Raw genomic sequence first — 15,635 nt, 5'->3', positions numbered from 1 at the left:
TGTGTGTATGCTCTGGTGTGTGTGTATGGTCTGGTGTGTGTGTGTATGATCTGGTGTATGGTCTGGTATGTGTGTATGGTCTGGTATGTGTGTATGGTCTGGTGTGTGTGTATGATCTGGTGTATGGTCTGGTGTGTGTGTATGATCTGGTGTATGGTCTGGTGTGTGTGTATGATCTGGTGTATGGTCTGGTGTGTGTGTATGGTCTGGTATGTGTGTATGGTCTGGTGTGTGTGTATGGTCTGGTGTATGGTCTGGTGTGTGTGTATGGTCTGGTATGTGTGTATGGTCTGGTATGTGTGTATGGTCTGTGTGTGTGTGTGTGTGTGTGTGTGTGTGTGTGTGTGTGTGTGTGTGTGTGTGTGTGTGTGTGTGTGTCTTCTGTCAATGTGAAATTCCACACTGGTATGTCTGCCTCCCCCTGGGTCCTTTCGATCAGTGTGTGTGCTTTGTGATTGTGTATGTGTGTGCGGTTTGTGTGCGTGTCTGCGTGCGGTGGTGTGTATCCCACATCTGTATTGGGCGTATTTCTTTTATGGATCAGGGTAAGTCGGGTTGACTCAACGCAGAGAGAGCGAGAGATAGAGAGAGAGGGAGGGAGAAAAAAGAGAGAGAGAGTTAGAGAAAGGGGTGTTTGTGTGCAAGAGAGAAAGTTTGAGAATGTAACACGCGTTTCATGTCGTTTTTAGGTCATGTTTGTTTCATACGTAAAATATGTTTACTCAAGCTCGAAAAATTAGAAATGAGGCTAGGGTGAGTAAGAGAAAGAGAGAACCAAAGAGAGACTAGAGGAAGAGTTGCATTCCTGACCCTGTCGTCCAGTCGTCCAGTAGTCGTGTCGTTGCTCCGTGCTGCGGGATCAGCTGTGTCATTTAGCCACCACACGACTCTGACCCGGAATGTCCACAAGGAGAAGGAATGTACTGAGTCCTGTCCCGTCCAAGATCCCCTCCACCGCTCCTTTACCCTCTCTCTTCCCCTATGCCTTCCCATTCTCTCTCTCCTCCCTCCCTCCCTCCCTCCCTCCCTCCCTCCCTCTCTCCCTCTCTCCCTCCCTCCCTCCCTCTCCTCCCTCCCTCACTCACTCACTCACTCACTCACTCCCTCACTCACTCACTCACTCACTCACTCACTCACTCACTCCTCCCGCCATTCTCTCCCTCCCTCCCTCCCTCACTCCCTCACTCACTCACTCACTCACTCACTCACTCACCACTCACTCACTCACTCCTCCCCCCCTCCCTCCCTCCCTCCCTCCCTCCCTCCCTCCCTCCCTCCCTCCCTCCCTCCCTCCCTCCCTCCCATTCACTTCCTCACTCTCACACTCCCCCTCCCTCACCCTGTATCTCTCCCATATCTCCCTCACTCCCTCCCCTATTCTCACACCCAATCCCCAGGGTCCTGTTCAAACTGCCCTCCCCCATTCCCCCCGTCCCCCGTCTCCCTCACTCCTCCTTGTGTAGAGAGGGGCCAGAGGTGGTGTTTACAGAGGGACAGCCAAAAAGCGGTTTTGTGTACAGTCAGCTCAGTCAGTACACACACAGCCCAGACCCAAACACATACTTTAGATACAACACACACACACACACACACACACACACACACACACACACACACACACACACACACACACACACACACACACACACACACACACAGCTTTGTGTTCCTACTGGCTGTCTACGCTAAAGAATAGGTTTGGAGGAGGTTTGGAGTCAGGGTTAGTTTGGAGGTTTTGTCTCGAGGCAGTAGTGGTGCAGCCAAGCTAGAGTGATGGGGCACTTCTAAAAACACATCTGGTTTGTTTGTGCCCGTCGCTGATGTCGCAGATGTCGGGTATATGACTGAACGTCCTCTCAAGACTCTTTTCTCGTCCTTGACTTTATTTCCATTTTTAAAAAAAGTCCGTCTTAGAATGCATTGCAGCGCGACGGATTAATGGGGTTTATAGTATGCGTGCATGTGCATGTACGCTTGTCTCTGAGTGTGCAAGCCTCACCTGTCTCCTTCCCCATGATATCATCTGTGACCACTCACCCGTCAGGGATATATATTAGAGTGAGCTCATGTCTAGCCTGTAACCCCGTGTCCCCATCCACTCACACTGTCTCTAACAGCAGTCTACAGGACTAGTCATCTGATCCTACAACAGTCTGAGTAACGGTAGCTCCCCATTAAACTGAGGAAATGTCTTGTTGTCCAGAGGTTAATGTCTATGTCTGAGTGTGTGTGTGTGTATCATTTTTAGGATTTTTGTTGTTGTTGTACCCCTTTTTCGCCCCAATTTCGTGATATCCAATTTGTAGTTACAGTCTTGTCCCATCGCTGCAACTCCCCTACTGTCACGTTCGTCGTATTGAGTGGACCAAAACGCAGCGGGAATGTGTATACTCATCTTCTTATTTATTAGAAGAAAACGTGAACACGAAACAAAATAACAAACAATGATGAAGACAGTCCTGTAAGGCTAAACGCTATACATGGAACAACTACCCACAAATCCCAATGAACAAACACCCCTATTAAATAGGACCTTCAATTAGACGCAACGAGGAACCGCTGCCTCCAACTGAAGGTCAACCCAATAACTAAACATAGAAATAGAAAAACTAGAACGAACATAGAAATATACTAACATAGAACATTAAGCAAAAAAAAATACGAAACACACTAAACAAACACGCCCTGACCAAACTACAATAACAAACAACCCCTTTTACTGGTCAGGACGTGACACCTACGGACTCAGGAGAGGCAAAGTGCATGCGGAAATGTATGTAAGAGTTGGAGTGAGCTGAGCCGGGTAACAATATGGGCAGAGCTAAAAGAACCACACTTCCCCAGAGACACATATATAATAAGAAAAACGAAACAAACAGAGAACAACTTAAACAGAAGGTTCTCTCAGGATGCTGTCGGACACTCCCATGGGTCCAGCCCCAACGGCAGCTTTTTCTCATTGGTCAGTGGTCCCAGTTGAATAACAGCAGGGTTTATGATCCCTGACCTGTGTGTGAAAACAGAGGGCTATCTTAGGGGACACAGTGGAGAAACTAAGGCGGTAGCCCAGGAATGTGTTGATTTGGGTCAGTTCAGAGAGTATTCTCTCACCTACTGTCTCTCTCTCTCCTTCTGTCTCCAGATTTTCATATTGTTCTTCTGCCATCCCGGGATTTACGGTATTACCGGCATAGCACACAAAGGGGCACTAAAAAAAGCCATTGGGCCTCTATTACCAAAATCCTGTAAGGGCTGTCGTGAGAGAGAGTAGACTAAGGTGCAGCGGAGTTAGTGTTCATCATTGAATATTTAATCACAGAAAGAACACTATACAAACAAAACAAGAAAACTGACAGCCAAACAGTCCTGTCAGGTGCAAACACTAACAGAAACAATTACCCACAAAACCCAAAGGCAAAACATGCTCCTTATGTGTGACTCCCAATCAGCAACAACGAACTTCAGCTGTGCCTGATTGGGAGCCACACACGGCCCAAAACAAAGAAATACAAAAACATAGAAAAAGGAACATAGAACGCCCACCCAATGTAACACCCTGGCCTAACCAAAATAAAGAACAAAAACCCCTCTCTATGGCCAGGGCGTTACAAATCCAAACAAAATTAGGCCAAGTAATAGCGAAATCACACGTACAGTAAGCTGTTAGCTAAATGCTATTGAGCAAAAATGAACATAAACTAATTGCAAAGACAGGCAAATCCAGCTCATAAAGTTATACAAGCATAGTTAGTAGCTACCAAATGGCATTTTCGGTGAGTGTGGACATTTACAAGCGAAAGTGAACGAGAGAAATTGTGCAAATAAACAAAGTTGTGATGCATGCTTTTCTGGTAGGAAGAGCAGCATGTGTACACAGAGCAGAGGAGAGAATAGTAGAGGAGGAATAAAACGCTAGTAGGAAGCACAGGGAAAGAATGGCAGCTGTGCAGATAGCTCGGATAACAGAGCTCTTTGACTTCTAAAACGCGGCAGAAAGCCATTGTAAGACATTTAGTAGTGAATTGCGTACAAGTGTAACTTAATCACCTCGTGTGCGCTGCACGACAGAGACTCGCCGTTAGAACGCTATGGACTCACCAGCTTCCGCTTTCTCTTGTTGTGCTCTTAACAACGAACGTGTGGCTCAACTGTTCTGGGGAACTACGGTAAGCTTCATAATGTCAAATAATGTGACAGGTGAAATGAAGAACGCAATCTGCTTCATCTCCTAGCATATTACACACGTTGATTGCAGGTATTAACTTAAAAAGTCAGTAGAAATAAGTCCCATTTATTGAAAATAAATAACTTGACGGTATTGATCTCATGGCTTTTTTTCAAATACCCCGGTATATGGTATACCGCCCAAGCATACATTGTCTCTCCATCTCTCTCTCCCCTACTGTCTCTCTCCCGTCTCTCTAACCCCTACTGTCTCTCTCCATCTCTCTCCCCCCTACTGTCTCCTTCCATCTCTCTCTCCCCTACTCTCTCCCATCTCTCTAACCCCTACTGTCTCTCTCCATCTCTCTCCCCCTACAGTCTCTTTCCATCTCTCTCTCCCCTACTCTCTCCCGTCTCTTTCCCATCGCTCTCACCACTACTGTCTCCTTCCATCTCTCTCTCCCCTACTCTCTCCCGTCTCTCTAACCTCTATTGTCTCTCCATCTCTCTCTCCCCTACTCTCTCCCGTCTCTCTAACACCTACTGTCTCCTTCCATCTCTCTCTCCCCTGTTGTCTCTCCATCTCTCTCTCCTCGGTCTCCTACTCTCCTTCTGTTACCTTTCCTTTTCTAAACTTTCTAAGAGTATTTGCTGCGGGGACTTGTGAAGGTTAGTGTCAGTGTTGCAGTCTCCTAGGACTCGCTCCCGTTCTACCGTCATGATCATGCCTGGTACTTACAAAGGCAGTGTTTTTAAGTTTTTTTCCCACCAGATACTTTTATAAAGAGAATCGTCTGTCTGTACGCCTAACCTAATCCCAAAGGCCAATTCTCCAATGAATCCATTTAACTCCATTTCTACAAACTAAAACACAGCTGTGAAGGTCTCTGCCTTACTAAGAGAGATTTCCCCACTCAGAAATCAACACAAAAGACAACTGAATTGATTGAAGTCTAATCACGCACATTAATTGAACCCATAACTTTCTGACGTTTCAGTGTTAGAGTTTCATGCTTGGAACTGCTACTCTTTACTATGCTCAATGGGGGTTGGCCGCGGTTAGTGTCATCGTCCTTTCTGATTGGCTCTAAATGGCTGGGCGGTAGTTAATATGTAGGTTGCGCTGCCAGCAGTAGGCTGTGGGTTCGGGCCATGTTGCTGGGCTGTTCTCTAATTAGTAATGGGATGTCAGTTAGTCAGGGTGGATCTGTCTGGGAACTCCGAGATCACACACACTGACACATATTACATGGATGGGAAGTTGGGAACGTCCGAGTTGGGAATGTTGGAATTGGGAATATCTTAGTTGATAGTAAGGAATAGTGTTTTGTGTGTATGTGTGTGGTCGAGTCTGTCTGTGTGGCTATGATCGTACTATGAGGGGACTGTAGCTTCATACTGTTGTTGAGTGATTTTGAAGATGCCTTCTTTTGGTTCCATAGGATTTGGGAATGTCTTATTTTGGAGATGTCGTGGTGCTGTAATGTTACTGGTCTGGCTGCAACAGTGAACTGCTTAACTGGGCTTGGGGAAGATCCGATTACAAGCACCATGGGAGAACACTCTGTCTCTTTCACGCTTCCCTCACTCAGTCCAGAGAGAAAGAGAGATGGGGGGGGGGAATAAGCAAGAAGAGATAAGGCGACAGGAGAGAGAGAAACGAGGGAGAGGGAGGGATGATGAGTGCAGAAGACACAGTCACAGAAAGGGCCACAGAAAGAGCCCGAGTGAGCAAGGGATAAAGGCGTGGGAGTGGGAGGGAGGAGGCAGACACAAAGAGAGAGTAAGACCGGCAGAGGGAGAGGGATAGAGTGAGAGAAGCAGAAAGAGAGAGAGGTTGTAAGCTCAGCGTGTAACTCAGCGGTATGGACTCATGAAGCTCTCCGTCCAACTCGGCATTCTCCCCCACACTTCAGGTTCCCGCGGCATCCCAGGAACTCTGGCCAGGTAAAGAGAGTGTGTGTGTGTGTGATGGCTCTTTTTGGGATATTCTATGTCTTCAGAAGGATTCTAGATTTTAAATATGGACACAAACCTTAGATTCTCAGTTGGTCTGTGATGTTTTACTCTCTGTCTGTCTGTCTGTCTGTCTGTCTGTCTGTCTGTCTGTCTGTCTGTCTGTCTGTCTGTCTGTCTGTCTGTCTGTCTGTCTGTCTGTCTGTCTGTCTGTCTGTCTGTCTGTCTGTCTGTCTGTCTGTGTGGGGGGGGGGACTTTCCCCCATGAGCTGTGTGAGCATGTTTAGACGGCTGTGGTCAGTCTAAATCGCTCACCATTTCGCTCTGTCTGTCTGCAGTCCTGTCGAGCGCAGATATACTGTGGGTTCAAGGCAACTTCAAAGCAGCCGAGCCTCAGAGCTTAAGCTACAGATTGCAGTGCTTTTTATAGACATCAGATCTGCATGATGAGAATGTGTTAATGTGAGATCCCCCAGTAGGCTGTAAAAGGTGTGTGTGTGTGTGTGTGTGTGTGTGTGTGTGTGTGTGTGTGTGTGTGTGTGTGTGTGTGTGTGTGTGTCTGAAGTATGATTCATGACATCACCCTGTCTGCAGATGAGGATAGATGCTTCCTGGGCTTAAGCCAAAGTCAGCGTGGACACGCTGATGTATTTCTGTGTGTGTCTTTAGCGACAGGGTTGTGTGTGTCTGTCACATTAGAGGTGATGGATCTGTCCCTGGATGACTCTAATCCGAACACCAGGATACAATAGCGTCTGTGTGTGTGTCTGTGTGTGGGCACCCGCTCAGCTTGTGCGTGTGCTCAATAGTTGTCAAGCCTGCTTTTAACTCTTTGCCCTACCTGTGGTCCTTTTAAAACTGACGTTTGTCCTGTCTCATCCATAGTCGCTCCAGTCTCTCTAGACAAACACAGCCTGTAAAAAATTACCTTCCTGTTCAAGGTTAGTCTCCTAGTCTCCTGTGTTTGATGGGCAGCTCCAGTCAGTGTGTGTGTGTGTGTGAGAGAGACTGAGATTTCCAGACAGCTTGGGGCTTTATGCTGCTGCCTGACTGTGAGCCGTGTCATAAATTCACCCTGCCTCTTAACAGGGCTTTTCTCCCCGGTGCAGAGCGAGACGGCGTGTTTTCACCCATTCACCCAGGATTACGCTCATACATAAAATATCCCTCCTATCTCTGTGGGTCCACCAGCCAGCTTGTACAGTCACATAGCTTTAGCTAAGCTAGTAGGGTGTCTACACTGTTATGGGGATTCATATTCCGAGCCAGAATGAGTGATACATTGCTGTCTACTGTCTAGAGCAGCGCTTTCCAACCCTGTTCCGGGAGAGCTTACCCTCCTGTCGGTCTAGTGTATGTGTTGCTCCATGGAGGTATGGTAATGCCATGTGAAATATTCCCAATATTCAGCCGATTCCACGCCTGGAAACAAAATAAAGGCTCTAAAGTAGAAAATGTAACACTGATTTAATGGAGAGTTGAACCCTTGTTCAACTCTGTTTACAAATGAGCTATCTGTTTAAAGGCACATTTAGTACGATTTTTCCTTTTTTTAAACCAATCCCTTTTGGGTATGTCCTGGCCTCTCTTCTCGTTGCTGTGGTTGGCATCACACCTCTCCTCTCTTTATCCTCTTTGCCCTGGTTGAAATGGTGTTGTTTTATTAAACCTTCAATCTTTCCCTTCTTTCTCTCCAGCTGGGATGACAGCAGCTCGGTGAGCAGTGGCATCAGTGACACCATCGACACAGATGACATCAACACCAGCTCCTCCATCAGCTCCTACGCCAACACACCGGCCGCACAGCGCAAGGCCCTCAACGGACAGGTCAGTGTGGAGGCTAGACACACGCACGCACACACACACACACACACACACACACACACACACACACACACACACACACACACACACACACACACACACACACACACACACAAATACAGCGCCAGGCTGGACACACAAATAGACTCTCTGCACAGTCTCACACTCCCGCCTCTCCCCCTCTTTCTCCTCTCCCCCTTCTCTTCTCTCCCGCTTAGCTCAGAGTGTGTTAATGATGTTTGGAAGGGAATATGAGCCTGTAGTATTGCTCTGGGTGGCAGACGTGTGAACCGACTAGACTAATGTTCATGTTTGAACTGGCCTCAAGTCATTAAACATCCAATTTTAAGAAGCAACAGAAAAACGGTCTGAGAAGTGATACTACTCTCAGCTGTTTTGGGTGGCTTTGGGAAGGGGTGGGATGTCTGGGTAACGCACACCCGCCGTACAATAACACTCGTTTAATGATAGTGGGTATTTGATGTAGGATAACGAAGGCTGTACAAAGACCATATTCTCCCAGTGGTAGTTGACCTTTGACCCAGCACTGGATGAATATAGTCTCTTTCCATAGAAACTGTCTCCATATTGGATCCCTAAAGTTGCTGAGGTTATCGCATGCTGAGTAGGGCTTCACTTATGGTAGGCCCCAAAGAGCTTTCTGATTTTTTTGTCCACAATCGGTATACTCTCGTGGCCACTACCATCACGGCCCTATTGGCACTTATGGACGTTACTAACTTCAACCCGATTGGCCATTCATTTTATCCCCATATATTCCCATGCCATAGCACCATAAAATAGATCGGAACTTCCCTCTTCTCTCATCCTCTGTGTGTCCCCAGCCTGTGACGGACGCCGAGAAGCACTCGGCCTCTACCAACCCGAGCCCCGCCTGGTCAGGTGACGAGGTCAGGAGGTTAGACGGGGTGTCGGAGAGCGGGGTCAGCAGGATGGACCAGGGCTCCAAGTGGACCCGCCGGAACCCCTCTGACTTGTCTGACGAGTCAGACAAAGTGGGCTCGCAAAGGAAGAATCCCTCTGTGACACACACAGGGTCCTGGAGGAAGGGTATGAGTGCTCAGGTGGGGGTGACCAACCCCAGGACTAAAGCTACTGGAACGTCAGGGTCCACTGCGATGAAAACGCACAGCACAGGTTCGGGTGTTTCCTGTCCTGGCAGTGTTTTGCTGTCTGGGTATTTGTCTCATTTGCGATTGCGTGTGTGTTTCTGTGCGTGCTCATGTTTCTTTGGCAGTGCATCTCCTTATGTCGGTCTGTCCGTCCGGCTGTGTACATCTGTGTGTGTGTGTGTGTGTGTATATATATATACAATATGCACTGTTTCTGTACGTCTCCCTCTCGTCTATGTGTGTCTCTCTCTCCCTTTGTGTGTGTGTGTGTGTGTGTGTGTGTGTGTGTGTGTGTGTGTGTGTCTCTAAGTGTCATTTTCTCTCGGGTGGTCTGAATCTTGAGTCCATTAAGCCTTTGAAACACCACAACCAGGACAAACTCTCCTCTGACCTTAACCCCTGCTGTATGTCCCATCCTGTGTACGCGTAGGTAAAACGGACGACGTCAAGGTGTCCGAGAAGGGCCGTCTCTCCCCTCGCTCCGACGGCCTCCACAGCTCGCCCTCCGACGCCGGACGCAGCAGTGACGACGAGGCCAAGAAACACGCCCCCTCCTCCACCTCCACCGCTGCCCCCGCCCGCACGTCACACCCGCACGCCCTGTCCGAACCCCACTCCCAGTCACACACACTCACCTCCCGCACCCCCACCAGCACATTTGGCTTCAAGAAGCAGAGTTCCGGGATGGTTACTATGGTTACCGCCAGTGGCGCCACCATCACGAGCGGGTCAGCGACTCTTGGCAAGATGCCCAAGTCAGGGACGAGATCCCTAGCCGGTGGGGTAAAGGTCGGTGGTCAAGATGTGGGGTCCGGTCTAGGTCACCATGACGACGGGTACCTCTCGGTGAGCGCCCGCTCCACACTGCAGTACCGGAGCCTTCCGAGACCCAGCCGGTCCGGCGCCGCGCGTAACGGAAACCGGTCATCGACCAGCAGCATCGAGGCGACCGTGCTTTCCGTTACCACTCACAGTAAAAGCAGAGACGTGGGAAACACTGGGAAAATGAATGGAAGTGGGACTGGGGTCTCGCTAGCCAATCAGACGGACCGAGAGAAGGGCGTGTCAGAGGGCGTGGACAACCTGAGGGGAGGGGCTTCCAACGTACCTCTCACAGGGAGACAGCAGGTTGCCTCACCCACACTGCGCAGGTGAACAACCTCACACACTCACGCACTCACACTCAGATGCAGAGATATGTCACTCACACTTAAGTGTGGTCATTAATGACACCCATTTACAGTACAGTACAGTGTCTGAAACCTAGTCCTCGTGCGACGCAACAAACCCGCACACACACGCGCACCCACATTCACATCCATACACAAAGGTCATGTCTGTCCGCTGTAGGAAAACGATCCCTTCAGCATTTCTGTTCAGCTGCCAGGTCTGAGCCCACACTTTTCATAGTGCCAAGTCTTTATATGTGCACAGTAACACAAGCAGAGTCTTACCTCATCACTGCCGGGCTGGATCATTCATCTCTATGGGTAATACGGCTTTGAAGATCCTGCTCTATATTATCACCCTGCCTACCATCTCAACAGCCAACGCACTCCGGATATGTCCCAAACGGGGCCCTGTAACAAGTGTAGTGCACTAAATAAGGATTAGTGTGCCATTTGGGACGTGGCTCCCGTCTTTTGGCTCAACGTCATGGGGTATGCTAATGTAATGTTTCAAAAGTTACTTCAATATAATCCGCCAAGCCTTTACTCAATAGTGTGCAATAGGGGTGCTTACTAGAAATGACTTTAAAACAGAAATGTGTCTACAATACTCTGTGTCTCGTATCTCTCTCTCTCTCTCTCTCTCTCTCTCTCTCTCTCTCTCTCTCTCTCTCTCTCTCTCTCTCTCTCTGTGTCTGTCTACCTACATATTTTACGTTTACATTTTAGTCATGTAGCAGACGCTCTTATCCAGAGCGACTTATAGTTCATCTTAAAATAGCAAGGTGGGATAACCACATAAACTACATGACCAGAAGTATGTGGACACCTGCTCGTTGAACATCTCATTCCATAATCATGGGCATTAATATGGAGTTGGACCCCCCTTTGCTGCTATAACAGCCTCCACTCTTCTGAGAAGGCTTTCCACCAGATGTTGGAACATTGCTGTGGGGACGCTTCCATTCAGCCACAAGCATTAGTGACGTCGGACACTGATGTTGGGCAATTAGGCATTGCTCGCGGTCCAATTCATCCCAAAGGTGTTTGATGGGGTTGAGGTCAGAGCTCTGTGTAGGCCAGTCAAGTTCTTCCACACTGATCTCGACAATCCATTTCTGAATGGACCTTGCTTTGTGCATGGGGGCAATGCATAGTGCCAACTGTAAAGTTTGGTGGAGGAGGAATAATGGTTTGGGGCTGTTTTTCATGGTTCGGGTTAGGCCCCTTAGTTCCAGTGAAGGGAAATCTTAACGCTACAGCCTACAATGACATTCTAGACAATTCTGTGCTTCCAACTTTTTCGCAACAGTTTGGGGAAGGCCCTTTCGTATTTCAGCAAGACAATGCCCCCAATGGCGGTGAGCTTTACACCACTCCAGCTGACGCTTGGCATTGCGCATGGTGATCTTAGGCTTGTGTGCGGCTGCTCGGCCATGGAATCCCATTTCATGCAGCTCTCGACGAACAGTTCTTGTGCTGAAGTTGCTTCCAGAGGCAGTTTGGAGCTCGGTAGTGAGTGTTACTTGCTTCAGCACTCGGTGGTCCTGTTCTGTGAGCTTGTGTGGCCTACCACTTCGTGGCTGAACCGTTGTTGCTCTTAGATGTTTCCACTTCACAATAACAGCACTTACAGTTGACCGGGGCAGCTCTAGCAGGGCAGAAATTTGACTAACTGACCTGTTGGAAAGGTGGCATCCGATGACGGTGCCACGTTGAAAGTCGCTGAGCTCTTCAGTAAGGCCATTCTACTGCCAATGCTTATCTATGGAGATTGCATGGCTCTGTGCTCGATTTTATACACCTGTCAGCAACGGGTGTGGCTGAAATAGCCGAATCCACGTATTTCCCTTAATAAAGTAGCTGTCAGCAAAGTCAGAGCTAGCAAGAGGGAAGAGTAAAGCGCAAGTGTTAGTTCACAAAAGGCTTGTGGGGGGGGGGTGCTGTGGGATTATTTAAGATACTCTTTGAAGAGGTAGGGTAAATATATATATTCTTTTATCCTTTTCAACTTTCTCCTTCTCTTCTCCCTCTCCATCTCTCTTCAGGTTGTTTGGTGGTAAGTCCAGTAAGCAGGCTCCAGTCACCACTGCAGAGAACATGAAGAACTCAACGGTGATCTCCAACCCTCACGCTACCCATGCTGCCCTGGACTCCCCTGGAGGTGTTGGGGTGGAGAGCGAGGGCAGCAGCCCCCTGTACGGAGGACGAAACCTGAGCACGGGCCATAGCACGCTGGGTAGCGAACAGGTGAGATAGAGAGACGAGCCTAACCATATGACATGAGCGGGTAATATCTATGCAGCCTGTTGATAAGCATCAGTGTCCAGAGTTTATACTTGCACAAACAAGAAAATAGCTAACTTTAGCTACCAGCGCCGATCACGATAGGTAGCCCTGTGGTAAAGTAGTTGGCTATGATAGCTAGCAACAGCAGATCGTAATATGAAGAACACTGTAAGAATGCAGCAGACATGTGATTTTACCTTGGCGAGTGGAAGCGTAACCACTAAGCATAACATGGAAAATCACTTGATGAATCCATAATTCCTCCTGTGTCCCCCAGAGTGCGTCCAGCCCCAGCTCTCTCTACTCCTCCACGGGGCCCTCCAACAGCCTGACATGGGGCACCACAATGAGCACTGGCTCCTCTGCCCAGAGCAGGGAGGGTACCCTGGGTGGGCACAGCGGGCACGGTGGTGGGGCGGGAAGCCTGGGCTACCCCTCTGTCAGCAGCATGCACACCAGCAGCGAGTCCATCGACATGAGCGTGAGCAGCGCTGGGCATGGAGGAAGAGACAGCAGGGAGGACACCCTCTCAGCTCTGGGCAGGACCAGCAGCATGAAGATGGGCATGTCTGAGAGGTGAGGACAGAAGGGTGGAAGGAAGGAAGGAGGGATGGGAGGGAGGGTTTGAGCGGTAAGAGTGGGATGTTGGGGGAGTCTTCTCTGATCTTGGCCATTATGTCTTAATATGGACAGAAAAACAAGGAACCTGTCAGATTTTGCCATAGCATGCACTGTCATATTGTGTTTTTTCAATGTATCATTGTGAACCGTTCCTGCATACACGAATTGTATGTGGCCGGAATGTATCAGCCATATTATCACCAGAGATGCAATCCAAGCATCTCCATGCAAAGCATTGTTTAAGGTATGCCTTAATGCCATGTCATTTCAGTACTATTCTGGTTTTACCTTCTCTGACATATCTCATTATCTATCCTTACTAGACTAGTAGATGAGATTCATTGGTGAGCTGGAGGTGGGGGTTTTGCTTGTGGCAACGGTTGGACTCAATGTGGCTCTCTCCTTCAGAGGATTCTTCTCCCTCTCTTTTCTTTCTAAAGTTCTTTCTCTCTTTGTCTGTTGTGCCCCCCCCCCCTTCCCATCAGCCCCCTGTCCTCCCCCTCCGCTAGCCCTAAATTCAACCGAAACACCTTACCTCGGAAACAGGAAAGGTAAAAGTGCCTGTGTGTGGGGCTTCTGCTTAGTGGCGGTGTGTGTGTGTTTGTGTGCGCGTGTGTGTGCGCGTGTTGTGTTGTTGCAGGCTTTTGTTCCCCCTAGAGCGCTTGCTCTCAGTTCCCCCATAGCTGTTTATATGCTGCCATCTTGTGGCAACTTCGACTTGGAGCTTGATATTTTAAAACACCCATCACTGCTATGACACGATACTATACTAAGATGTGTTGCCACAAAATATATTTTTCTGAAAAGCGATGGCATATACAGTACTAGTCAAACGTTTGGACACACCTACTCATTCCAGGGTTTTTCTTTATTTTGACTATTTTCTGCATTGAATAAAATACATTTAAGTAACAAATAATTAAAGAGCAGCAGTAAAATAACAATAGCGAGGCTATATACAGGAGGTACCGGTACAGAGTCAATGTGCGGAGGCACCGGTTGGTCGAGATAATTGAGGTAATACGTACATGTAGGTAGAGTTATTACAGTGACTACGCATAGATAATAACAGAGAGTAGCAGCAGCGTGGGGGGGACAGCAATGCAAATAGTCTGGGTAGCCATTTGATTAGATGTTGTCATGACTGGCCTGTTTGGGTCAGGTTACCGTGGATCACAGTTATACAGAGACATCTCTCCATCCCGCAGAGGGGGAGAGGTATAGAGGGATTGATGGGGGGGGTTTATGACCTCACGCCCATGGTAAATTACAAGGCACAAGCACACCAACTCCTTTTTGGTCTCTAATGTGAGAGACTAGAATGTCTTTGTGTTACATTATGGAGACTCTACCTCAGAACTGTAACATGCAATAAATGGACTTTGGGACATTATATTTCATCAGCCAAAATGGTGGTAAAAATGATAGATGGAATATGAAAATGGATGTCATTCAAAGTTAAATGACGACTTTATAACGAAAACATTGTAACTTGAAGAGTTTTCATTATATCTACATGATGTTTACATACAAAACATCCAGATCAAAGGGAATGTTTTTGTAAAGATGAACTATGAATTTAGTTGTCTAAACCGGATCCTGGTAAGTTCTGGTACCTTGCCTTGTAACGAGCTACGCCCCAGGGAACCCAGAGGGCATGTCATAAAGACGGAAACACCCCTTTGTGAGGGTATAAAACTTGTGAGTTAAGAATTTACATATCAGCCTAAGTTTACCACGCACTGCAGCCGACTAGTTTACGACTAGTCGTGATCCCAAAACGCAGCACGAGGAAGCGGACAAAGGAACCTCTTAACAATCAGGGCTATGGTTGATTACTGAATCTAAGAAGGTGAATTCAAGAAGAACCAACCGGTTATTCTCTTCCAATCATCGGTTGTCTACACGGCCCTCCTACCCAAGCTGGGAGCGTCAACACGGCTGATTAACCTCCTCAGATGTCCACTCTCACGGAACGAGTGCGAGGAAACGGACCACTAAGAGAAAGGACACTGACATCGTGTGGACAATCAGAGACTTGCACCCGGTAACGAAGGAAAGAAAAATTTGTTAACCAAACCTTTCCCGCTAAGCGGAACTCGGTCCATGAGATACCCAACGGAGACCTTCAACAAGTAAATACATTCATTATAATTCTGACCCATAAGAGCGGCTGTTCGGGGCAAGGTGTTAGGGCTAAACTAAGCATAGTTTACGAATGTATCACGTGTGCTTTTATCTCGTGCACTTTCTCTCTCTCTCTCTTTCTTTAAATCTCCATCTTGTGTAACACGTGTCATATTGTGTTGGTCCGCTCGGGACCTGTTGCCATTGTATGAAGTTCTAACCAATAACCTAGACTGTTTTTGTACGTGTATCTTATATTATCATTTAGCTTGTTAGTAAATAAATAATCAACTCAATTGGTGTGGTACGGAATGATTAGTGAGACCCGGGTTTGTGCAGATTTACGACATGC

At 48.0% G+C, this 15,635-nt stretch overlaps 1 protein-coding gene across 10 annotated transcripts in view; it reads left to right on the top strand.

The window, feature by feature from the left end:
• The window catches only part of LOC106587075 (neuron navigator 2), a 332,866-nt gene that overhangs the window by 285,940 nt on the left and 31,291 nt on the right, over positions 1-15,635 (top strand). For 9 of the 10 annotated variants that reach the window (XM_014175004.2, XM_014174998.2, XM_014174997.2 and 6 more), the window contains 6 exons: positions 7,818-7,947; positions 8,790-9,102; positions 9,508-10,228; positions 12,295-12,496; positions 12,813-13,111; positions 13,642-13,707. In XM_014175004.2, the coding sequence (XP_014030479.2) occupies positions 7,818-7,947; positions 8,790-9,102; positions 9,508-10,228; positions 12,295-12,496; positions 12,813-13,111; positions 13,642-13,707 (1,731 nt within the window). The remainder of the gene's footprint in view (positions 1-7,817; positions 7,948-8,789; positions 9,103-9,507; positions 10,229-12,294; positions 12,497-12,812; positions 13,112-13,641; positions 13,708-15,635) is intronic. The other variant, XM_014175003.2, reaches the window with a different exon arrangement.

The sequence above is a fragment of the Salmo salar genome, chromosome ssa26 (assembly GCF_905237065.1).
Source record: "Salmo salar chromosome ssa26, Ssal_v3.1, whole genome shotgun sequence".
NCBI classification, from domain to species: Eukaryota; Metazoa; Chordata; class Actinopteri; order Salmoniformes; family Salmonidae; genus Salmo; species Salmo salar.
The sequence above is the reverse complement of the archived record's forward strand: the minus strand, read 5'-3'. Positions and strand labels throughout refer to the sequence as shown.